The sequence below is a fragment of the Odocoileus virginianus genome, unplaced genomic scaffold (assembly GCF_023699985.2).
Source record: "Odocoileus virginianus isolate 20LAN1187 ecotype Illinois unplaced genomic scaffold, Ovbor_1.2 Unplaced_Contig_2, whole genome shotgun sequence".
NCBI lineage: Eukaryota > Metazoa > Chordata > Mammalia > Artiodactyla > Cervidae > Odocoileus > Odocoileus virginianus.
This window is the reverse complement of record NW_027224319.1, coordinates 3,195,066-3,219,731: the sequence shown is the minus strand read 5'-3', so window position 1 is coordinate 3,219,731 and position 24,666 is coordinate 3,195,066. Positions and strand designations below refer to the sequence as shown.

Here is a 24,666-nt window from a genome sequence, read left to right as displayed (position 1 = left end):
GGCTGCTCACATCACTCCACTTCCCCTGGCTTCACAGGACAAAAGAGAGGCTGGGCTTCCCAGGTGGCTCAGTGGTAAAGAATCCTCCTGCTAATGCAGGAGACTCAAGAGACACAGGTTTGATCTCTGGGTTGGGAAGATCCTCTGGAGGAGGAAATGGTAACCCACTCCAGTATTCTTGCCTGGAAAATTCCATAGACAGAAGAGTCTGGCGGGCTACAGTCTGGGGTTGGGGGGTGGTCAGAAAGAGTCGGACACCACTGAGTGACTAAGTACACACACAACTATACCCCTCAGGAGGAGGAAGAAATTAAATCACTATCCTGCAAACAGAATATGGGACTCGGCCCAACCTGTGGCAGGAGGCTACCTTTGCCTGCAAAGGTGGTTTTGTTCCAGGAAAGGGGTGTCTTGGGAGCAAGGCTAAAAGCTTTTATTGGTCTGATCAAGACAAACAAAATGGGGACAGATGTCTCAGGGGACATCCTGCAAGTCTGCCTGTTAACTTAAAACTTGCAGGAGTGTAAGAGTATCCTTTTCCAAGACACTCAGGTCTAGAGATTTGGTGTAGATCAATGCTGACCTAACCCTGTTTTGCATTTTTACAATTGCAAAGCAGGCTGCTTTGCATTTTTACAATTTTCAAAATAACAATAAGCATTATGGGAAGCTTAGAAAAGACAGAAAAGGATGGAGAGAATATAACCATTACCCCAAATCAACTTTAGCATCCAGGGAGATCACTCTTAATCTTTGCTCTACATCCTTCCATCCTAATTAATCCCATCTTCCACTGATTCTGAGATGCATGTTTTCCCCGCAAATCCTGAAATGTGACAGGCCTTACAATCAATGGTGTCTTTGATCGACAGTATTTTTTATTCTAGGTGGAACATAAACTTTAAAACCAATCGTGTGTTAGAACTGATAAAATGCAGTATGAGTGTGTGTAGTGTATATGTTTTCACATAATTAAAATTATGCTGTTTATATACTGTTTTTAAACAACCAGAGTTTTTGCATTTAACCAGTGTTCACAACTTATTATAGTTCTGCTGCTGCTGTTGCTAAGTCGCTTCAGTAATATCCGACTCTGTGCAGCCCCACAGACAGCAGCCCACCAGGCTCCTCTGTCCACGGGATTCTCTAGGCAAGAATACTGGAGTGGGTTGCCATTTCTTTATCCCTATTATAGCTCTAGAAAGGATTAAATCTCTCTATTTTGAATAAATCTGACATTCAGAGTCAGTTACCTTGGAATAGTAAGCAAAATATAGAGAGAAATGGAAAGATACTGTGGAAAATGGCCCCTTTCTATAAGAAAATGCTTACTTTGAAAAACAGAACAGCACAATGTTAATATGGATATGTAGGTATCTCCTAATGACTGTCACTTCCTTCATAGCAGTGGCAGCCTCTGGTTCGGTGTCACTGTTCTCCAGGCAGCGGGGTTCAGAAAGCCCTGGGGTAAGGAAAGGGGGCAGGAGTAGAGAATGACATAAAACATGACACTGCTCAGTTCTGAGGCCAAGAAGCCAATTCCATCAGCAACAAACCAGCAAACCTCAGCCCACTGCACTTCCTGTTATCTGGCCATCTGTGTCCTCTCTTGGACCTCCTGCAACATTCCCTAACTCGCATTAGCTGCCTTCCCACAACACCCACCCTCTGCCTGTGGTTGTTGGAGACGCCCGGTTGCTCTGGAATCAGTGCTCAAGAGCAGGCAGGCCAAGCACACGCCCAGGGCCAGGGACACTCAAGCTGGGTCCTGGCTTTCCTAGGCTTGGGGGCCCCAGGTATCAAATGAGAAGTGGGCGCAGGTGGTAATTTTCTGGGACTCCTCAGTCTGGCCAGCAGCACCCCTGGGGAGCAGGAGGAGGGCAGGATGTGAGCTGCTTAAAATGAAGCAACACCGTATCCCTTTGTGTTTAGACATCATATTGATTTTGTAATTTCCAGCAGCAGTAAAGGCAGGCATGAGGGGGTTTTTGTTGGCTTTGATGTTTTTCAGGTCAGGGCCGGGATTAGAAAGCCTGGGAGACTAGGCCTAACATGGGAAAGCCTGTATAATGTTCTCTTGGCTTTCTTCCAGTGTTAAAATTCCAATGACTCCCTAAGCTGAAAGGGTTCACTGGTGACACCCACTAGCCCTCCAGGGACGGCCCCCAATGAGGTGCTACTCTATGTCTTTCCTCTTCCTGTGGAATCCAGGCCATCACCTCTAGAGCGAAGGAGTCCAGGCCATCACCTCGAGAGCGAAGGAGTCCAGGCCATCACCTCGAGAGCGAAGGAGTCCAGGCCATCACCTCGAGAGCAAAGGAGTCCAGGCCATCACCTCGAGAGCGAAGGACACCTTTATGTCCCAAAGGACTTGGCCGGGGCTCAGGAAGGCCCCCAGGGAAGTCGAAGAGCAAGATGCAGTGTTCAGTTTGTCTCCATTTTGTTCCTAATCAAGTTTATAGTTTATTTCATTGTCAGTACACAATAAGAAATACATTATTAAGGTATCTGTCCCATTTTCCCCTAGTAATCATTCCTAGACAAACCTAGACAGCATATTAAAAAGCAGAGACATTACTTTGCCACAAAGGTCTGTCTCATCAAAGCTATGGTTTTTCTAGTAGTCATGTTGGATGTAAGAGGTGGACCATGAAGAAGGCTGAGCACCCAAGAACTGATGCTTTCGAACTGCGGTGCTGGAGAAGACTCTTGAGAGTCCCTTGGACTGCAAGGAAATCAAACCAATCAATCCTAAAGGAAACCAACACTGAATATTCATTGGAAGGACTGATGCTGAAGCTGAAGCTCCAATACTGGCCACCTGATTCGAAGAGCCGACTCATTAGAAAAGACCCTGATGCTGGGAAAGACTGAAGGCAGGAGGAGAAGAGGATGACAGAGGATGAGATGGTTGGATGGCATCACCAACTCAATGGACATGAGTTTGAGCAAGCTCCAGGAGATGGTAAAGGACAGGGAAGCCTGGCATGCTGCAGTCCACGGGGCTGCAAAGAGTGAGACACGAATGAGCTGCTAAACAACAACAACAAATCACTCCTGCTATCTCTGAAACAAAAATAATAAAGGAAACCTTCCTGCTTGCAGAGCATGTGTGCCACGCTGGAGACTGTGCATTTCCTTCCTTCAGAAGTTCTTGTTCATTCTCACACAGGAGTGGGTGTGCAGGCAGGGCTGTCTTCAGTAGTTCCCTGATGGGAGGGACACAGGGCAGGCAAGAACTCAGGGGTAGGAAATGAGGTGGCCCTGGACCTGATCTCATGGTGAGGGACACTCCCAAGGCAGCAGGCAGGCACTACGTCTAGCGGAGAGGAAATCTGCCTATTCTGTCATGAAATACAGTGGTTTCTGAATCCGGAGTTGGAACTCAGCCCTGCATCAACTCTGATGAGCTCTTCCAGGCAGAAGTGATCCCTAAGGCCTGCTAAGAGTCGGCCAGAGGCCTCCCAGCAGGTCCACCGTCAGCCCCAGCTGGTGTTAAGGAGCCTGGTCCCTTGGCTGGGGCTGTGGGTGGGGAGGGGGTGGTGACAAGTCTCCTGATTCACCCCAGGCAGCCTCCCGCTCCCCGGCAAAGTGCTGGGGCACAGTCAGCCTCAAATCCCTCTCTTTTACTTTGCCTCTGTGCCCCTCCCACCCATCTGCTCCCATCCTCACCCCAGAAGGACCTCCCTGTGCCCCTTGGCACCAGAGGATGATCACCCTGAGGAGGGCTGAGAGGCTAGGATGGAAGGTGAAGAAGAGCAGAGTTCGGCTCATGGTGTAGGAGAGAAAAGATCCCGGAGAGGAGGTGAAACTGAGAACAGGAGGAAGTATGAGATATTATGTAAGAAGCAGCAGAATTTAACCATTAATTAGCTTTGTGAGACAGGGAGTCAAAACCAGATCCTGGGATGGGAGCAGAGTCTGCTGTTTCCAAAACAAGTGAAAGCCATGGCCTGCGGGGGCACTCCGGCAGGAAGCCAGCTCCGAGGCTGCTCTGAGCACGGGTGCAGGGGGGGGTCCGGGTTCGACGGCCCCTACTGCGCAGGTGCTGATCAACTGTTCCTTCCAAGCAGGGAGGAAAGAGGCCACTCTCAGCCCTGACTGGTCACAGCGGAGCATAATGGGGGTGATCGCGGTAATGGCTTTCAAGCCACTGGGCTTAACCCTGCCCTCACAGTACATAAACCTCAGCATTAGAATCGTTAACTCTGGCCCTGGCCTGTGTCCTCGCAGCTTTTTATCAAAACAGCCCTGCAGAAAAGCCGACAGCTTGTGAAATGGTTCTCACTTGCTCCTCTGGCTGCTCAGAAACTTTCCCTCCTCAGCCCACATCTCCTCAGTGCACGTGCCCACCATGTGAAGGCCCAGGCTGCACACAGAGGAGGCGACATCGGGGCCAAGGATCTTTCTGGGCGGCAGGGTGGGGCCGAGGGGCCAAACCCCACGGACCAATCCCTCTGCAAAGTGCAAAGTCTCGTGACAGCGCATGCTTCCGAGGAGGCATTTCCAGGCACCACCTGTGGACCTGAGTCTCTGTTCTGGGGCTGGGAGAGGACCTGAGGGCAGGAGCAGAGAGCTAGGCAACAGCTCCCTTTCCAGGAGATGGGCAAATGCTTTCTCGGGGAACTCCAGGCCTCAGGATCAGAACAAGGGTACCGGAAGGTCCCTAATCCAGAGCACTGGGGACTCTTAAGGAGCCAGGGACACCAGGGGCCTGGACCCGTGTACCACTGCTCCTCGGGGGCAGCCTTTCTGCTCCAGCCTCCTCCTCCACACCCCCCCCAGACAGCTCCTGTCATAGCCTTGCTCCCCTCCCTCATCTCCACACCACTCCAACCCGAGTTTCCCTCTTTGCAGGGGCCGACAAGACCAGGAGGTTCTGGGGAAGCTGTCTCTACTTGACCCCCAAGTGCAGTGTGAAGCCAAGATGAGAGGCCCAGAGCGGGCAGGGAAGGGCTGGCTTATTCCTGCCCATCCTCCCTGGTTCCCTGAGGCTCGGTGCTGCCCGTCTCCTTCTTGCCAGCAGGAGCTCTACTTGGAAAGACGTGAAGTGTGAAGTTTCCTGCACGTCTGGAAGGCAACAAAACACTCCCCGTACAGACATCCTGCACGTCCCAGCTTTCATCACCATCTGGCGGTACCTCCTCCGACCACCGGGCACGGGGGGCTCCTCGGCGCCCCTGTGCCCTCCTGCAGTGCGACGGTGATCCCAAGGGCTGTGACCTCTCATGTCTGCAAAGGTCCCCTATGCTAGTCCCTGAGTTCCCAAAGAGCGGTGCGTGCTAAGTCGCTCAGTCGTCCCCGATGCTTTGTGACCCCATGGACTGCAGCCTGCCAGGCTGCTCTGACAATGGGATTTTTCAGGCAAGAATACTGGAGTGGGTTGTCTTGCCTTCTCCGGGGCATCTCCCCGAGCCTGGGATTGAACCCGCGTCTCCGGCACTGGCAGGCAGATTCTTTACCACAGAGCCACCTGCGGAGCCCAAGGAGCAGGGACTTCAGCTTTTCTCACCTGTATTCTTAGCACCTAGGCAAGGCACTCAATAACATCTGGGAGAGAAAGAATGAATTCAGATTACCTGAGAAGTGGTACAGACTGCTGGTAAAGAACGTAAGCACCTGGACTGGAATCCCAGTGCTGTTACTTTACGACCAGTGTGAGCCTCAGTTTCCCCATCAGTAAAATGGGGTAATAGGTGGTACCCACCCTCCAAAGAATAATGTGAACGTTCAGTAAGATGGTGAGAGGAAAAGACTGGGAGCTGATCAGATCAGGGGCAAGCAGGCAGGAAGTGCGAGGTGATCACAGACTTGGTTTGTATTTAAGCAGCTGCCAGGTAACTTTTGGAAACTTAAGAGAACATTAGCACCAATTAGGTGTGGGTGTTGACTGAGCACCTTCAGGGCATGATTATGTCCATTTTAATGCCGAAGAGAAGAGGAGCCATGTACAGTGTCCCAGCGTCTTGTCTGAGGACCTGCAGGGAGGCAGCTTCTGGGGGCTACAGGAGGCAGCGCAGAAGTCAAAACCACAAATCCATCAGGAAAGGTCAAATGGAAAGCCGTCTCTCCATTTGTCTCGCCTTCCAATTGTCACCCCGCTGTCAGGAACCGAAGCGCTCGTTCCACCAGGCTCTGAACCCCCTCTGCTTCCTGTATGCACGTCTCCAATCTGCCCTCCTCCCCTTGCTCCCACCTCGCGGTGCTGCCCACGTCAATCCCCCCACACGTTTCTGCCAGGACTAATTCATGCTCCTCAGATACTCCTACTGCCAGTTTTCTTTTTTCACAGAACAAGTGGCTGAAACCACTTTTAATGTTCCATAAAGCAAACAATCCTGGGGAGGACTGGATGGGAGATATGTGGAGAAACATCAAATACATGCCAGAACAGCCTCGATAAAAGATTTTTTTATATTTCAGGGTGCCCTTAATTTTCACCTCAGGCATCATCTTTCTAATTTGGAAGTTAAGAGAATGAAAAGAGGGCTCCTCCAGCCGTGTTCCCAAGCAGGCCACCAGCGGTACATCACAGAGGCTGCACAATCAGATGCACACGTGGAGCTCTGAAGATGACTGCCGGACACACACCCATTCCCCAATCCCTTCCCCCAGCCATTTGACTACAGGAGCTAAAACGCTCAAGTCCGCTTTCCTAGCCTTCCTTGAACCTGGGTGTAGCCACATGATACAACAGGGGTAGCAGAACATCAGTGGAATTTGGCTGTGCGTTTGTGGGAAAGTGCTTGCTTTCTTGTTACTCACAGTACCTCTTTTGCTTCTTTCTGTCTTGAATGGAAACATGATGTCTGATCTGCAGCAGCTATCTTGCAACCATGAGGTGACAGGCAGGAAGGAATGGCTGATGGGAACCATGGAAATGCCAACTCAGAGGCCTATCCTAGTTTGGTCTCAGCAACTGGGACTTCTTTGGGAAGGACTCTCCCATTTATTAAGTCACTATAACTTGGATTTTCAGTTACTTGCAGCTAAAAGCATTACTGACTCAATATCTCATCCTTGTCTATATAACCTCATCACTAATTCAACACTATTGCTGTCATACCAGGTTTTAAAGTAGATGTCCTGTCTCACTTGATCTTCTTTGAAGTTTTAGACCCATTTATCCAAGAATCATTTATTTCTACATCTCTACTAAAATGATTCATTGTCACTGCAAACTCAAAAGGGTCAGGACTGTGTCTCTTCCAGGACTCCTTATCCAGTGAGTAACTTTATCATTCACTTTGTGTCCAGGTCAGGGGCTTTTGACATCATCTCCTACATGCAATTTCAATATCATTCAATATCACCAAGTCCTTAGGCTTTGCCATATGAATATTTTTCTGACCTACCCATTTATTCCCACTACCATCTAAGTCATGCGTGCCTGGAACACTGCAGTAACCTCCTAGCTGGTCTCTCTGCATCCTCACTTGCTCTTTCCACGGTGAATTTATAAAAACACAAATCTGATCATGTTACTCCTTTCCTTAGAATCCTTTAATGGTTTCTCAGGACTCCCATGATAAAGTACAGATTTCTTAAGGCACTGCCTGATCTGGCCCCTAACCATTTCTTCAGGTTTTCCAGTCCTATCTTGAGTTTCTCCTCTTGGCTCTCTTAGTTTCAGCTATACTGTCATTATTTCAGTTTCTTAAATGTGTCATACACATTTCTGTTTTAGAATTACCATTTGTTTTGTTCCCTATATGGAGTGACAGGGGTTCCCTTACAGGTTTATGGCCTATTTAACCCTTACGCATCCCTCTACAGCTCAAACAATAATTTTCTATTTCAGATGTTATACTTTTATGTTCTAGATTTCCATTTTTTAAAAAATGTTTCCATTTCTGTCCAGAGATTCCCCTGTCCACTCATCTGCTCACTCCTTATTACCATCTTTTCCTTTATCTCAGGATCTATCTCTCTTGTGCTGACTCCCTTTCCCCCCCTTTATCATAGATCACAATTTCCTGGTTCTTTGCAAATCTAGTAATTTTTTACTACATGTTGGACACTTCAGATAAAACGAACCTTTCAGAGAGTCTGAACTACGCTGTTTCCCTTTTAAGGTGTTGAGTTTTGTTCTGAAAGTTACTTTTGAAACTGTCAGGCTTATTTTTAATTAAGGTGAGTCTATTTTGATTTTGTCCTTGGTCCAAAAGAGTCATGCACATTTGCAATATATAGCCTTCCTGGGGTCTCAACTGCATACTTTCAGCTGAACTGTAACTCCAAGTCTCAGAGCACTGTGTAGCCCCCTGATAGCTCTGTTCCCCTCTCGATCCCAGAGCAATCATTTTCTGTTAGGCCTTATGAAGTCTTGCTTTGTGCACTCGTAGCCCTCAGTCAAGGATGTGCAGTGAACACAGATATCTGCTCACCCTTAACCACTCCCACGCCACCCCCTCTTCTGATTTTCAGGGCAAACCAAGTGTTGACTTCTAATGTCAGCTTTTGCAGTTAATTCTTCCCTGGAGTTCATCAAGAAGCAGGCAAGTCACCATGGTAACTAACCACTTCTGCTGAACAGTTGAAAATTCACAGCTGACAATTTAAAGAATAATGCCACTCAGGTTATTACATTTCCAATTAGAGGCAGAGGTCAAACAAAAGAGCTAATTAGGTGGCCTTCCCACCAATGCCTATTAGAGTCATCTGACAGGTTCCTGAGGCGACCTGGCATGCCTCCTGGTGATGCAGTCTCCCCAACTGCCAGCAGGTGGGGGCTCCACTGCCTGGGCTGTTATAGAAAGCTATGTCCCCAGCTTGCTTCTATTCAGCCTCTCAATACTACTAGCGTGCTTGAAAGGAGCAAGGCATTATGTTAGCAAGTTCTAATGAGTAGTTCTCCAAAACCATATGCTACATTCTGGATAAATTAAAATGGGGAACATTTTCATTTAAGACATGTCTTTTGTGAGAGAACTAGAGGTCATATAACCATATGGCACTGGTCTGGTGAATTGGAGTACTATAGTTCTAATTCAGCAAAGTTTTGTAGTGATCAGAGGTTATTTATAATTTGTGCTTATTTTGCAATGTAAAAAGTACAGAATTGGATCTGACCCAAAGTCCACTTCAGTCCAGTACCCCATCTGTGATGTAGCAACCCATGGGCTACAATGGAAAGGTATAACCGTCCTACGTATGGTGGCTACCACAAAGTAAGAACTACCATGACATGCCATCAGTAACTCTGCATGATGTCTTTACCTTTTCAGATCCTGCTGACTTCCAGTCTTATGCTAATATAGAGATTATCAAATTGCCACAGGAAATGCCCCCCTTGATTTGTTCTAATCACTTTTCTCTGGAATTTCAGGACGTGATTCTCAATTCCATATCCTGAAATGTGGTAGGCTCAAAGAATATCTTGCACAGAGTGGTTCTGGCATACCCAGAATAAGCTATTTCACCCAGGCTACTGGTGATTTAGTAAGCAAGCCCCACCTTTCAATGGTTGGTTTTGCCTTGAATTTCTGAAAACATAAAGAGCCAGAGGCAACTTAAAGATCACTTGGTTGCACCCTCTCCTTCTATTGATGAGGAAACTGAACTTCAGGGACTCACACTGATTTACACTATTAGTCAGAGACACAACAAGAGTTAGAGTCCAAAGCTTTGCTTCCTGCCTTGGTTCACTTTCACCCTGGCCTTCCTGCATGAAGACGGCCATCTCCTCACTCCTTTAGATGGTCTCCTCTGGACCCTCAGAAACATCATTCTATCTTTCTGGAGGTCTTACTAGAACTACAGAGATGAAAATACTTTTTTCCTTTCTAGTTTTATTGATGATACAGTCACAGATAAAGAGGAATGTTTTTTGGCCTTTAGAGCAGTACAGTGATTTGTTGAAAGGTCAGCAAACAGTGGCCTACAGCGACCTCCAGGTGCTGTTCTTGATTTCCAACTGAAGGACCCAAATCCATCAAGCTCTATGTGAGTGACCCTGAGGTCCATGTGCTTCCTGCCTGCACACCCATGGCTCCAACAGCCCTAAGTTCACCTCCAACAGCGAGGCTGCTATTCAGGAGACCTGCTCACACACAGCCTTACCGGGGTGCCTGCAGGCTGACACTCACCTTCGCATAGGCAGTTGTCTTAATGAACCACTGTCTGAGGTACTTCTGCTCCACCTTTGCTCCAGAGCGCCATGAACAGCCATGCTCATCCACCTGCTCGTTGGCAAGCACTGTTTGGTCCACCGGGTCCCAGTTAACCAAGGCCTGTGATAATTCATGAAACCAAACGATGCAATCTGGTGAGCATACTGAATAGGGTCATATGGAGGTCCCTCACAAGTGAGAGGGTCTACAAAGGCAGCATCTCTGCTCTGAGACTTACAGGCATCTCCTTGGAGCATCGTTTGGCAAGGAAGCCACCAGCAAGCTGAAAAGAGAGAATGTGAACCGCCTCAGTGCTTTCACCTCGTCAGGACAGGCCTGGGAAGGGAGGCTGTATGCATGTGACTACCTCAAGTTCAGAATCTGCTTGTATAAAAGGATGAACTTGCAGATTGGAAATTTTAGTAAACAGAAGGAAAAGAGAAAACAATGATGCCCGGAACTTAGCAGAATCGGGTTATTTTAGGGAAAAAACAGGTCTGTCTTAATAGAAGCAGCCAACACCTGCTGAGTGATCACCGTGGGCCAGATGCTTCCCGAAGGTCGGCTCTAATCCTTGGGGCAACCTTCTGAGGTAAGAACATTACTATCCTCATGTTGCATGGAGGAAGTTAAGGAACAGAGAGATTAAATAACTTGCCTGAGGTCACATAGTCAGTAAGTAACAGAGACAGCAGGGTAGGAACTCAGGTCTCTAGGAACTGTAAACATTTTTGTGATTTTTTAAAAAAATTTCTGTTTAAATTAAGGTACAACACACAGAGTACTGTGAATAAATCTTAAGTGTACAGCTCGATCTATTTCCACCACTACTCACCAAGACACAGAGCATTCCCAGCACCCGAGAAAATTCTGTTCTGCCTTCAATCCCAATCAACATCTGCCCCCCAAAAGGTAACAATATTCTGAGATCTTTCTCCATAGATTTCTTTGTCTGATAGAACCTATAGTCTTAACCACGATGAAGTTTCTCTCTATAGAGTTCTAATCCATTTTTAGTTTCATTTAAAATACCCCTCCCATTTATATTCACTCCTTTTAAAACAGCATTTGTATTTATTTATTTCTTTATTTGGCTGTGCCACCTTTTAGTTGCCACATGTGGGATCGTTGAGGCATGCAGGATCTTTAGTTGTGGCATGCAGGATCTAGGTCCCTGACCAGGGATACAACCCAGGCCCCCAGCATTGGGACCACCAGGGAATCCTGGGCATTCGCTCCTTTGTGACATTTAGGTATACTCAGTACAAACAGGGCAATGAATACAGAGACGTGTTTGGGCAGAACAACATATATATTGTGTCTTAAAATTTTTTTTTTTTTAAATACTCTTAAGGCATTTATTTATTAAAACGTTCTCTGCCAAGATTTCACATTAACTTAAAATTCAAATCAGTCTTTACATTTCTCTACTGAGGTCTCCACCTTCTCCAGCTATCAGTGCTACCAGCATCCACAAAGTGAGCCCCATGGTCAGCCTCTTTGTTCCCTGGGTGAACCAACTAGATGTTAATACTGCTCTGCTACAGGTAAACGCTCCTAACTCAAAACTTATTGGAAAAGGAGTGAAACTCCTGCAAAGTGCACTTTTAGAAGAGGTACTTTTTGCTTATGAAAAGAAAACAGTGAGTCATCTAAGAATAATAAAAGGGAGTATTTTACTGTTAAGCACATGATTTGGAGTGAAGAATTCGGATGTTGCTCGGCTGGTCCAGGCTATTAATAGTCTTCCTGTTCCTCCTGTGGGCCCCCTTCATCAGGTATCACGAAGCCTTGGTCTGTGGCGTAGAGAATGTCCACGATCCTCTGCAGCACAGGGTTGTTCTCCCCCTCGTTCTCCTGGCAAATCAACTCAATGTTCCTCAGCTTTCCAAAATAGAAGTCTCTCTCCTTCTCCAAGTCTTCAACAGTAAGCTTCAATACGCTGACCTGCTGCATCAGCTCAGCTGCTTCGTCATCTCCATTCCCTACACCAGGATTCTTCCGCACCACACCTGGGCCAGCCTTGGGGGTTGCAGTAGTTCTGTGTGTTGCAATGGGCCTCTGTGGAGCTGCACTGCTAGAGCTGAGAGGTTTCTTCGGTTTGTTCAGAGCGGGAGCAACAAGGGAGGGGGCCACTGCAGTTTCTTGACCTTGTCTGGCAGCTACAGGGTCATACTCTTTCCCATCATAGTTTGCATCAAAAAACTTCTTGAACCACTGAACGAATTCAAAATTGTCCTGAAACTTTCCTTTTACTAATTTGTCCACAGAATTATTTTGTCAACACCCATCCTCTTAAAACCTGCTTGCAGTATTTTGAAGTTCTGGATGTATTCATGTTCTAGCTTAGCTTGGAATTTCACTTTCTTCAAGGCAATGGAGCCAGGGAACAACATGTCCATAAACTGACAATAGGCAGCCCCTGAGCACAACTGTTCAATCTTTGTCAGATTCAACTGCAGAGACTCATTGATCCAGGCCAGCATGTCATGTCGACTGAGGTTATCGCTGGTGACCGACGTTGAGTACACGTTCACTGCCATCTTCTACAGCAGGCTCTCGGTTGGACCGCGTCCGCTGCCCGTACCCGGCTCTCCGTCTTCGTCTCGTTCAAACCGCCTGACCCCGCCCGCCCGCCCGCCCGCGCGATGTGTCTTAAAATTTTAATAAATGATTCTAATAAGACATTGTGCTGAATATTGCCCATTTGCCCCTCTAATCCTCTTTCCACCAAGTTCTGTGGTGGAAGTTGTCCCCTGTGCCCACATTAACCTGGACCCTTGCCCTCTGACTGGGTTCCACCAGTGAGAGGCCTCCAGCTCCTTCTCCCGTGGCTCACGGACTGGCCTCTCCTACTGCTCCAGCTACCACTCTCCCAGTTCCAGGAATGGCTCCCCTATGTCACCCCTGCCCCCAAGGTGGGCAAAGGCTTCCTTCTGTTCCTAGTGCCAGGTGCTGACCCACCCATGGTGGGCTTCCCCGAACTCTGCACAGAATCTGTCTTTTCTTTCCATTTTCTTCAGTGACTGCTGTCAGGGAGGCCCTCTTTTCTTCTGCTGGAACCCTGACTGATCCAAAGACTTATCTAAAAATTACAGAAAAAGGAGGAATGGACGAGAGGCTAACTTCTATGGGTTGTGATTTTACAACTAAAAAGTAATATACCCACTGAAAATTTTAAACCTGTAAAGCATAGAGTAGGAGTGGAAAAGACATGCACAGAGTGATTTTTCTCCCCCTTTCTACAGTCCCCCAAATCCTTGAATCCATAGACAGAGAGAGATAAAATATACGACAAATGACTGCAGACCTAAAAACTTGAGGTGAATAAGCCAAGGGTGGCTTACTTACCTATTATCATTTCCCGTATTAGGGGTGAGGGGAAGGATACCACTTAAAAGATATAAAGAGAGGGCCAAGTACTGTTCAGTAACAAGGACAGCTCCTTCAAGAGCCCCCTGCCCCCCCCAAACCCAAAACTAATGCACAAGGGAAACAGTACAAAATATGAAAGGGAGAACAAAAGCCCTATATGCCTTCACCTCTGCCTCCAGTCCCCACTGCACACCTCGGGTGACATGAAGAAGCAAACACTCAACCCTGCGGATTGCAAAACAGAACAGGACTTGATTTTCTCATCGACATTTCCCACACAGCCTGGCAGCTCTCAGACTCCAAGTTACAAAACGCAATGAGGGAGGTGTGTTCCTAAGAGGTTTACACGTTATAACAAAACCCTGCTGTCAAATGAAAGACAAACAGAAGCAAAGCACAAAAGCAATTTTTCCCCAGTGAAAGTCTTGATGGGAGAGAGGAAAATTACAAAAGGAAATAAAGTTTCCAATCAAAGATGCATTCAAATCAAAGGGACATCCCTGGTGGTCCAGTGGCTAAGAGTCTGTGCTCCCAATGCAGGGGGCCTGGGTTCAGTCTCTGGTCAGGAAACTAGATCCCACATACCTCAATTAAGATCTGCTGCAGCCAAATAATAATAATATAAAAAAGATGCATTCTTGTAAGTACTCAGTCTGGTTTCTTCTCAGGACCGTGATCCATCTCAAGCACAGAGTTACAGAGTTCAGTCTCGGCCTTTCTGCAGGTGGTAAACCCACAGGTGGTCAAAATTCAGGGCCTGTAGGGCCCAGGGTGTGCAGCATCCATGGCCTCTTGAAGGTCTGGACCTGACTTCCAGATCTCTTTCTCTGGGTCTCCTCTCTTACGTAACGGTCTCTAACCTATAGCTTCCCTTTAAGCCATGGGCTGTCTTCTTTCACCTGCCATTCCTGGGTTTTCACATTTTGAACACTTACTTTGATGGATGCCGTGATTTTTAAGCAAGTACAGTTATGCTCCACAGAATACAGTTTATGGACGACTTCATTGACTGTGGTCACTACCCAGGTTAATTATGATCTCTATCACCTCCAAGGCTAACTCCACGCTCCTTACAGTCAACTAGTCTTATTAGCAAAATACAACCTATGTCTGTATTTTCCAGTCAACTTTAAATCAATACTGAAATCGGTAAAACACCTGCAAAAACACTGAACTCTAGCTGGTTTTGCCCACTGCTTCCTAACATAAGTTATCCGGCAACATCACAGAACGAGCCGTCATCCTGAAGAACTTCCCCAAGTTGATCAAGGCTTAAATGCCAAGGTTAACATTTTTTCGGTCTGAGGGATTTGTGGGAAGCTTTCAGAAAGCATTTTAGAAATGCACATCACACCACGATTCTACACAAGAAGCAGCCGTGTTCACAGATTCCAGCTTGTACCGTGACTGTGGGTGCCGATTCATTGTCGCCTGCTTCCCCTCCCCTTCTTGGCTGTTGGGCTCTTGGAGTCATGGGAGACCGTGGGGTCCACTGGGGATTCTCAAGGCCATTTCATTATGATTTTTTAAATTTAGTTTTAATTGGAGGATAACTGCTTTACAGTGTTGCTGGTTTCTGCCGTATGACAACGTGAATCGGCCCTAAGTACGTGTCCCCTGCCTCTCGAACCTCCTTCCCACCCCGCTCCTGTCCTACGCTTCTACGTTGTCACAGAGCACTGGGCTGAGCTCCCTGTCATATAGCAGCTTCCCACTAGCTGTCTGTTTTAAATATGGTGATGTATAGCATTGAATCAGCCTGATTTTGAGTTTATCAGCCCTCTTCTCTGCGACACAGCCGCCCTGGTGCCTACCGCCCCAGCAGGCCTCCCGTGTCAAAGCTCGTCCTTTCTCCTCTCATCCTCTCCTTCCTCTGGATCCTCTCTCCGCCTGCCTCCCTGGCCCTCACCCTCTTCACCGGCTGCCAGTCCCAACGGAAGTACCTCCTCCATCAGCATGCTTTGACTCCTGCCTGGCCACAGCACCACTCTTCAGGCTCGGGCTGCTCTCCATCATTTCCCTGGCTTCTTTCTCCTCGAGCTCTCCTTCCGTGTGACTGGAGACCTTTTCTGAGTATCCTGCCATGCAGCTTCAGCTTCCAAAGGCTGGCGAGATATGCTTTAGGGTATTGATTTTCTCAAGGACTATTAGCTTTTTTCTTGACAAAAGCTCACTTAATTAAGGAACACCACATAGATCTCATTAAAGGATCTAATTCTCAAAATCGATTTTGCTCTATTCCATCCAGAATGGGCTTGAATTTGGACTCGGTCCAGAATGGGGTGGGAGGTGGGGGGGTGGAAATCCCAAGGCCGCCGCTTGTTGCTTGCACTACCTTCCAAAGCCACCGGGGGGAAGACTGGGTGAGGCTGCCTGTTCGTGCACCACGCTTCTTTAAGTAGCTTAGGCTGGTGAATTAGCACTAGCAGCAGGTGCTGCTGAAATCAAGAGTCAAAGACAAATTCACAGATTAAGTGGCGCTCCACAGTTCCCTAGAACGTCCAAGTAGAACACGGCATTATTCTCTCTACTAGCTACATCCACGGAATTTTTGTTTTTTTAACCAGAGAGGTGATATTTAATGTTCTCCCAAGAAGAAGTCTCTATAATCATATTTTTGGCTGAAAATATTTTTGTTCCGTGAGAGCAAGAACAGATTCGCTTCTGCAATGGAAATAAACATTTTGATGGACAGTGCTTGTTAAGAACAAGAGTTAGACTCCAGCTCTGCTTTGTAACGCTCTGCTAAAATACTCTCCCTAAATGTCCATTTATACTTATAGCGGAACCGAATCTAAGGATTAAGGCTATCTTTATTTAAAAAAAAAAAAGGAAAGGTTATGACAATGCCATTAGAGGAAAAGTATTAATATGTGAATTATTTTTTTTTTTTGCCAAATATGCTTTACAAAGTATGCTATATGAAATTTTTTTTTAAATCAAATTAACTTGCTTATGCTAACTTCAAAAGCTTATATATTGAAATAAACCCCAGGAATAGAAACCTAAGTGTATCAGTATGCTTTATGTTTTAAAGCCAATTTGAAAATGGCTATCCAATAAAAGGAAATCTAGCTGGGGAAAAATACCTTGGATTAGAGATAACTCTGGTCTTCAAACAATGTACCAAGTGTGTATGTTTACATTCTATTTATGATTTTTTTTTAAGATCATGTCATTTAAGTGACTTAAAAGAACACACCCAAAAATTTAAACTAACAACCAGCAATAAAAACACTGTCTTTCTAAATGAATACCCATGAAACAATCTACACTGTTTTTCTGTAATACCTTTCCATGTGCAGGTTGCCTCAGAATGAGCCAGGAAGCTTCAGGATTTTTTAACTTTTTTGTTTTTCCAATTTAAATATCATAATGACCCTAGGTAACTACAGGCACGCACAGATGGGCACTTATTAAGGAGGTACTCTGTGCCAGGCACCATCCCAGCCTGCCCACAAGCATTCACCAGTTTAATCCTCATAATGACCCTCTGAGGTGGGGAGAAGAGGCTTGTGGTAGACAGAACAAGCGCACCCCAAAGATGTCCGTGTCCTATGTCACCCAGAACCTGGATGCCCGTGTCACTTGCAACCGGTGAGTGTGTTACCTACATGGCAAAGGGATCTTTGAAGATATACGATTAATGAAGGATTTGGAGATGGGGGGATTAACCTGGATTAACCAGATGGGCCCAAAGTAATGAAAAAAAGCTCTTATAGGAGAAAGAAGAAGGCAGAAGAGTCAGAGTCAGAGTCTGCGAAGATATGACGATGGAAGCACAGCAGAGAGATTTTCAGACACTCTGGTTCTGAGGATGGAGAGGGGTCCAAAGTCGAGGATGGGAGCAGCCTCCAGAAGCTGGATGAGGCAAGGAAGAGATTTTCCTCTGTGCCTTCAGAAAGAAGGCAGCTCTGACATCTTGATTTGTGTCCCAGTGAGACCTATTTTATGGACTTCTGACCTCAGAACTGTGAAACAATGAATCTGTGTTGTTCTAAGCGACCCAGTTTGTGGTAATTTGTTACAGCAGCAGCATCAGGAAAGGAATATAGGCTGTTTCCATGAGAGAAGGAGTCAGAGGGGAGACTGGACCGAATTCCCAGGGGTGCGCAATTAGAGGGGTGTGCGTGCGTGTCACACTGACTCGGAAACAACTGGGGAGAAGAGAGATATCCGGACCCAGGAGCACGCTGGTGCTCGTGCAGCGGGGGACCTCCTGGAAGCCCTTCCATGTTTAGAAAAGTTACTCAGCTCCTGAGGCGGTGCTTATGACTGGCTTTGGCTCCAACCCAATATTGAAGGGGTTAAGCTTCCTACTCGGGTTTGATGTACTTAGAACTGAAGCAGCACTAACAAAGAGCAAAGCAAGTGGCCTATGAAGGAACATTACAGTAAATATTCAGTATATTCAGAGTCAGCTTAACTATACACCACACAGACACAAAAAATCAAGCGTCTCATAAAGGGCTATCACACAGCCAAGGGCTCCGTGCAAGGACTGTTTACACTGCTCTATTAACGTGCCAGCTCTTTCACGTCTCATCCACGTGAAGAGTAACAGCAGCTGAGGGCAGCTGGCACTGGCTAACCTAGCCGACGCCGCGTGCCACCGCTCACGCTCCAAGGGGCAGTCACACCCGTGTCCCATCTGCAGGGTGGCCTCTGCCTCGCTGTGGCTTCTTCGTGTGCCAGTAACTTTGGTTTCAGTCTGTCCTTCCTGCTATCACTTGGGATACACAATGTGGCTTGTTATCTCATAATCCCTCTGCCCGGACCCATGAGTGATTCCAGACGGGAACCCGTCTGGCGAACAATTCTGATCCACCTGAGCAGGGAGGCTCTTCTGGGAAGGAGTCTGCCAGGCTGCGCGGTTAGCACCGAATCTGCTGATGAGAGTGGGAAGCTGATAATTTTCCCACCAATTTCCTTCTGACCCTTTTGCTCCTGAATTTTGAATAATGCTGTTCAGAAAAATTATTCCAAACTCAAAAAACAGGGAAAGGGGTTGCTTCTTCAAGGCAAGCTGGAATTGGCTAGCAGAGCCACATCCCCCAGGGATTATCTGATTTTCTAGGGATGTTTACCTTTGTCTGACTCCCTCTTCACTGTTATTTTATTGGGTTGGCCAAAAAATTCACTTGGGTTTTTCCATAAGATGGTATGGAAAAACATGAATGAATGCTTTGGCCAACCCAAAACAACTCTGCTAGGGTGCCAAAGAAGGGGTTAACTTACAGACAACGCAGAGCAACACAAAAGCTGAGAGCGACACAAATGACTCTCTCACCATGACGATGCAAATGGCTTCTGACTCACAGAGAAGACTCCCCAAAACTAGGTTTATGCCTTGCAGGTCACTAAGCAGTTTTGATTCTATCAGCAAATACATTTCACATGGATCGGACTCTATAAATTGTCCTTCCTTGACATCTCATTTGAACCAGTCTTAACATACAGCTGGTTCTCTTGTTAATGAGTGAGCTGAATAAAATCTTTGACACATGTTCATTTTATATTTGTATGGGAGTCATGTTTTTAACTTTTGAAAATTATTCTTTAACAACACAACAATATGTCCAACACAACAACAACATGGTCTGTTGAAGTCAGCACCTTGGACAGGTACTTCTGTCTCTCACCACTCTTCACCTAACCAGCTTCTGGGCATAGGAACAGCTATGGTGTGTTAAGAAATTAAACTGACCCAAGAGGGTCTACAGTGGTTAAAAATTAGTATGACTTGACTCCACAAAGTTCTCACTTTCAATGTATCCTAAATGTTAATGGGGACTGAATACTTAAAAAAAAAAGATTAACAACACTGTATTTTAAACAACCAATATTTTAAAAATATCCTCAGTTTAAAGATGAGAGTGGGTTAGGGATTGTATACTTTGTACAGAGGTTCTCAGTGTGGTTCATAAACCTCTGGAGTCCCAGAGACCACTACAAGGGGTTGGCAGGTCAAAACTATATTCATAATAATCATAACACAAGGGTAAAACATTCATTCAAAGGGTAAAATAGACCAAAAAAAAATCTTAATATAACAAGGGTGCAAAAAGCTCAGTGATATTTAGATTCAACATTGCAACTAACCTTTAAGAACCCACCACTTGCTGAGTTTTGGTATTGCATTAAAGGAGGACATTCATAATTATCTGAAGTGATTATTAAAATACTCCTCTATTAACAGGCTTAGTTTATTAGTTCTTCTGGTATTTGCCATTATAACTTTATGTAATAAAACTGTACCACTTTAAGTTTGATTACTATCTTTAGATGATTCTGCTGGCCCTCTGCCATGTAATATGAGATACTGAGCGTGGTCATACAGCCTTTCTCGCACAAGACTCCTCTTCTAGTTTCTGCAACCTTTATCCTTAGCTTTAATAGCTACATTTCAACTTAAAAAAAACCAGACATAAATCTCTAATTCTCCTTCTATGGCTCCTTGTTATGAAGTATGTAGGGATCATCTCTCACTTGCTTCTACTTCTCTTCCCCAATTCCACCTCCTGATTTTTGTTAGCTAGATTCCTTTTTATGTTGTCAGGGTTTAAGAAAATTCATGTTATCCTGATATTCTAAACTGAGCCTTCTCCATGAGTCGCTATACTGATTCTAAAATTTTTTTAATTGAAAACATAACGAAATTGATACAGGCACTATGGAGAACAGTATGGAGATTCCTTAAAAACTAGGAATAAAACTACCATATGACCCAGGAATCCCACTACTAGGCATACACCCTGAGGAAACCGCAACTGAAAAAGACACGTGTATCTCAATGTTCATTGCAGCTCTATTTACAACAGCTAGGACATGGAAGTAACTTAGACGTCCATCGACAGATGAACGGATAAAGAAGCGGTGGTACATGTATACAATGAAATTTTTTCAGCCATAAAAAGGAACACATTTGAGTCAGTCCTAATGAGGTGGATGAACACAGAATCTGTCATGCAGAGTGAAGTGAGTCAGAAAGAGAAAAATAAATATCGCATCCTAATGCATTATATATGGAATCTAGAAAGACGGTACTGATGAACCTATTTGCAGGGCAGCAATGGAGACACAGACATAGAGAACAGACTTAGGAACAAGGCTGAGCGGGGAGGAAGGAGAGGGTAGGAGGTATGAAGAGCGTAACATGGAAACATACATTACCACATGTAAGACAGACAGCCAACGGGAATTTGCTCTATGACTCAGGGAACTCAAACTGGGGCTCCATAACAACCTAGAGGGGTGGGATGGAGGGGGAGGTGGGAGGGGTGTTCAAGTGGGAGGGGTAAACCTATGGCTGACTCATGTTGCTGTTTGGTAGAAACCAACACAATACTGTAAAGCAATTGTCCATCAGTTAAAAACAAAATACTTTTTAAAAGAAGAAAGAAAAGGAGAGAAAACTGAACAAAAAATCCCATAAAAACCATAATGATTAAAAGCATATTCTGTGATGATGGGAATGTTTTCTATCTAGACTGTCCAGCACTAGCTACCAGCATCTGAATGTGACTTGTATGTGACCTGAATTTTTAATACTGTTTTAATCTTCAGTTCAGTTCAGTTGCTAAGTTGTGTCCAACTCTTTGTGACCCCATGAACCTCAGCACGCCAGGCCTCCCTGTCCATCACCAACTCCCGGAGTCCACCCAAACCCATGTCCATTGAGTCGATGATGCCATCCAACCATCTTATCCTCTGTTGTCCCCTTCTCCTCCTGCCTTCAATATTTCCCAGCATCAGGGTCTTTTCAAATGAGTCAGCTCTTCGCATCAGGTGGCCAAAGTATTGGAGTTTCAGCTTCAGCATCAGTCCTTCCAATGAACACCCAGGACTGATCTTCTTTAGGATGGACTGGTTGGATCTCCTTGCAGTCCAAGGGACTCTCAAGAGTCTTCTCCAACACCACAGTTTAAAAGCATCAATTTTTCAATCTTAATTACTTTAAATTTCAATAACCATGTGCAGCTAATAGCCATCATCATACTGGACACTGCAGTTCTAGGCCACACGAGGATACTATTTCTCTCACTTCCCACCATCTAAGGCTTATCTTATCATGGGGTTTCTGGGTGGCTCATGGTAAAGAATCCATTTGCCAATGCAGGAGATGGAGGAGACGCAGGTTCAATTTCTTCGTGGGAAAGATCCCCTGGAGGAGGAAATGGCAACTCACTTCAGTATTCTTGCCTGGGAAATCCCATGGACAGAGGAGCCTGGTGGGCTATAGTCCATGGGGTCACAAATGGATCGGACACAACTTAGTAACTAAACAATAACAACAACAAACTTTAACTTACCTCCTTTTGATAGGCCAGTCCAGCTTCATAGAGTTTAATAAAGAGATACTGAGTCCATTTGTAGTAATCTGGTAAACACGTCGTTATTTCCTGCCAAAGAGGGTAAAATTATGTATGGGCCACTGTAAACATTCCCTCTCCCAACATATGGATCACCTTTGAATTCAATTTTGAAAAGCAATCACTCTGCAAAAATATTTATTAATCTATAGTATTTTTATCAATTTGTGAAGTAAGGGAAGAAGCAATTTATTCTAGGAAGAGAGATGTTATTGAAATGCCAACCTCCTAAGCAACCTTTCCCAGGGCCTGTTTAATGATGAGAAACTTGATTTAAGTCTTCTGCATGGCCCCATGCATGCAAGTAACAGCTGAATTACACTGTACAGACTTGAGTACTCCCTTTCTGTCAGTATAAACATATTTGGGGGCCATGGAGCTAATTCATAAATGTAGTTCATTTTGGAAGCAATCACAAAATTCAAGAGGAATATTTGCTAGCTTCGGTATGATCCTCACTGGAAAACAAACCCGTGTTTCTAGATACACCTGGGGCTTGATAGCTCTTTTAGACTCATTATATTCCATTTATCCCATTATGTGAATCACGCTGGACTCTACTTAGGAAGGCCCATTAGAAACGTTATCAAATACTGTTAATAAACTTAGTGAAAAACCACCTGGTTTGTATTTCCAAGCTTAAATCGAATGTTCCCAAAATGTATTTTCTGTCCTGAGAACATATGTGCTATAGAATCTGTAAAATCAGGTTGTTAATTAACCAGCTGATAAGGTTTAATTAATTAATTAACCAATAAGGTTTGCAGTTGAGGAAGTCATAAGCATAAAAACCTCACACTGTCACACTGTTTCCCTCCTAGAGGTCTTGTTTCACTGCAAAGGAGAGCTAACAGAGAAATGGATGTAGGGCAGGGGACATTTCAGATGGTTCATTTGTCATGGACGACTGACAGAAGGCATACTTCTATCAAAAGAGCAATTGATCCAGTCTTTCTCCAGATGAGGGTAAGGGTGGCAGGAACTGAGCAAGCTGGCAGGTAAACTCCTGCTGTCCCCCATGGGTGATGTTCCTCATGGAAGATTCCTGGGTCCTTTTTAACGTTGTTTTGTAACAATAGCAGAGTAATAACCACCAGGAAACAAATAACCCTGATCACAGGTTCCACTCGCCCCTACAAGGCAGGGAGTGAATAGCCAGCTAGTCTAACAACTCTGCCCACACTGTAGCTCACCCCTGCCAACGCCAGAGCCAGGAGCACACACAGGCCACACCAGCTCCCGAGGCACCATGGACATCGAGTCTGAAGAGCATGGGACACAAAGTACTTCAGTGCCACAAGAACCAGACCAGCACACTGTGGGTGGGTTCACTCCCCCAAACCTCCAAATTCATCCTCATCCCATCATATTTTCCTCACCAGCCAGCCCTCCCCCACCCCCGCAAGTTTGGGGCAGAACTCATTTTCCTGATAAGCAACTTAAGAACTTCCATTTCTAACAAAACCCAGGGCAGGGGCTATGTTTGGTCTGGTTCATTTTGCTCATCATGTATGCTCAGGTCTCAAAATAGCAAGGCACCCCCAAATTGATGCTGAACGAAACTAAATAGACATAGGAATGTCAGATTAAATTTGTATCCCTCATCGAAGTTTCATAAACTGAACTCAAATTACACAGGTCCTCAAGATGAACTGGAATAGGAAACAGGGTGGGGGTAAGGGGAAAGGTGGTGGGAAAAGTCCCAGATCTTGTTACGGTAGATATGCTTTTTAAAATTGTTATCCATTAGAGGGAGGTCTAAAGAAACAGGTGAAGCAAACACGACAAAATAATGACAACTGTTAAATCTAGTGACTGGGCTCGTTTCTCTGTTTTTCTATATATTTAAGTTTTTCAAAATATCAAAATACTCCTAATGAATATGTGTATGTAGGCATGTATATACATATATATTTCCTTGGCCCCTGGATCTGCTTTCATAGACAGAGAGTAAAAATTACATAGCCATGGAACAGCATGATAATCTTCTCTTAGGTTTGTGGTTTGGAAAACTGCTTTTATCTAAAATAGAAAAAAAAGATGATAGAACCAGTCAGGGGTGGGGGGGAAAGATCATTATCCAACCAAATATTAGGCTACTTTCAGTCAGATGGGTGATGCAAACTGCATTGTCTTGGGAAGTGTCAGCTCCCAGGTGAGACAGGGGGTAGGAGGTATGGACCCCTCCTTCTCTTCTGCCTTCAAGCTTTCATTCTGCCTTCTGCCTGTTTCATATATATTGCATTTCTACAAAACATGTCATTTAAAGAAAAAAAAAATTTGAAGATAAAAAATCACATCCGCTGCTAATAGTACAGCCTGAAAACCATGGCTCCAGGATGGACATTCTAACCCCAGCAGAACTGCTTCAACACAGGGCTGCCTCACTGGCACTGTCTCCCCTCCGGAGATGTTGGCGCCTCCTGCCTAGAGGAGGCTGGGGACGTCCTGGGGACAGGAACATCGCCCCTGCCCACTGATTTCCACCTGCTGCACACAGGGCCCGGCATGCCCCTCAGTACTGCCACTCCATGAAGAAATGCCCGGGCAGACGTCCAGTCTCACAGGAACCACACTAAGTGTGGTGGCCGGGGGAGACCTGCTTGGAAATGCATTTCCTGAAACAAAGAACCTTTCCGGAACCTCCGTCCCTCTGCTCTGCTGACTTGAAGGGAACAAAAAGCCAAGAAAATCCAAACAGCTGCTTCCAGTCTTCCAATGCCTCATCCCAGCAAAAATCATTAAAGGTACCTTTCTGAAATTAAACTGCTTATAAGCTTTAACTGTAGTCAACTGGCTAGAAAATG

General features: G+C 45.5%; 1 protein-coding gene and 1 pseudogene across 4 annotated transcripts in view; both read right to left on the bottom strand.

Annotated features, from left to right (window-relative positions):
• Positions 1 to 24,666, bottom strand: part of LARS2 (leucyl-tRNA synthetase 2, mitochondrial) — a 258,562-nt gene that overhangs the window by 67,039 nt on the left and 166,857 nt on the right. For 2 of the 4 annotated variants that reach the window (XM_070463340.1, XM_070463339.1), the window contains 2 exons: positions 21,800 to 21,889; positions 10,089 to 10,232 (listed from right to left, as the gene is read on the bottom strand). In XM_070463340.1, coding sequence (XP_070319441.1) covers positions 10,089 to 10,232; positions 21,800 to 21,889 — 234 coding nt within the window. The remainder of the gene's footprint in view (positions 1 to 10,088; positions 10,233 to 21,799; positions 21,890 to 24,666) is intronic. The other 2 variants (XM_070463342.1, XM_070463341.1) reach the window with 2 other exon arrangements.
• On the bottom strand, positions 11,441 to 12,692 carry LOC139033772 (microtubule-associated protein RP/EB family member 1 pseudogene; annotated as a pseudogene).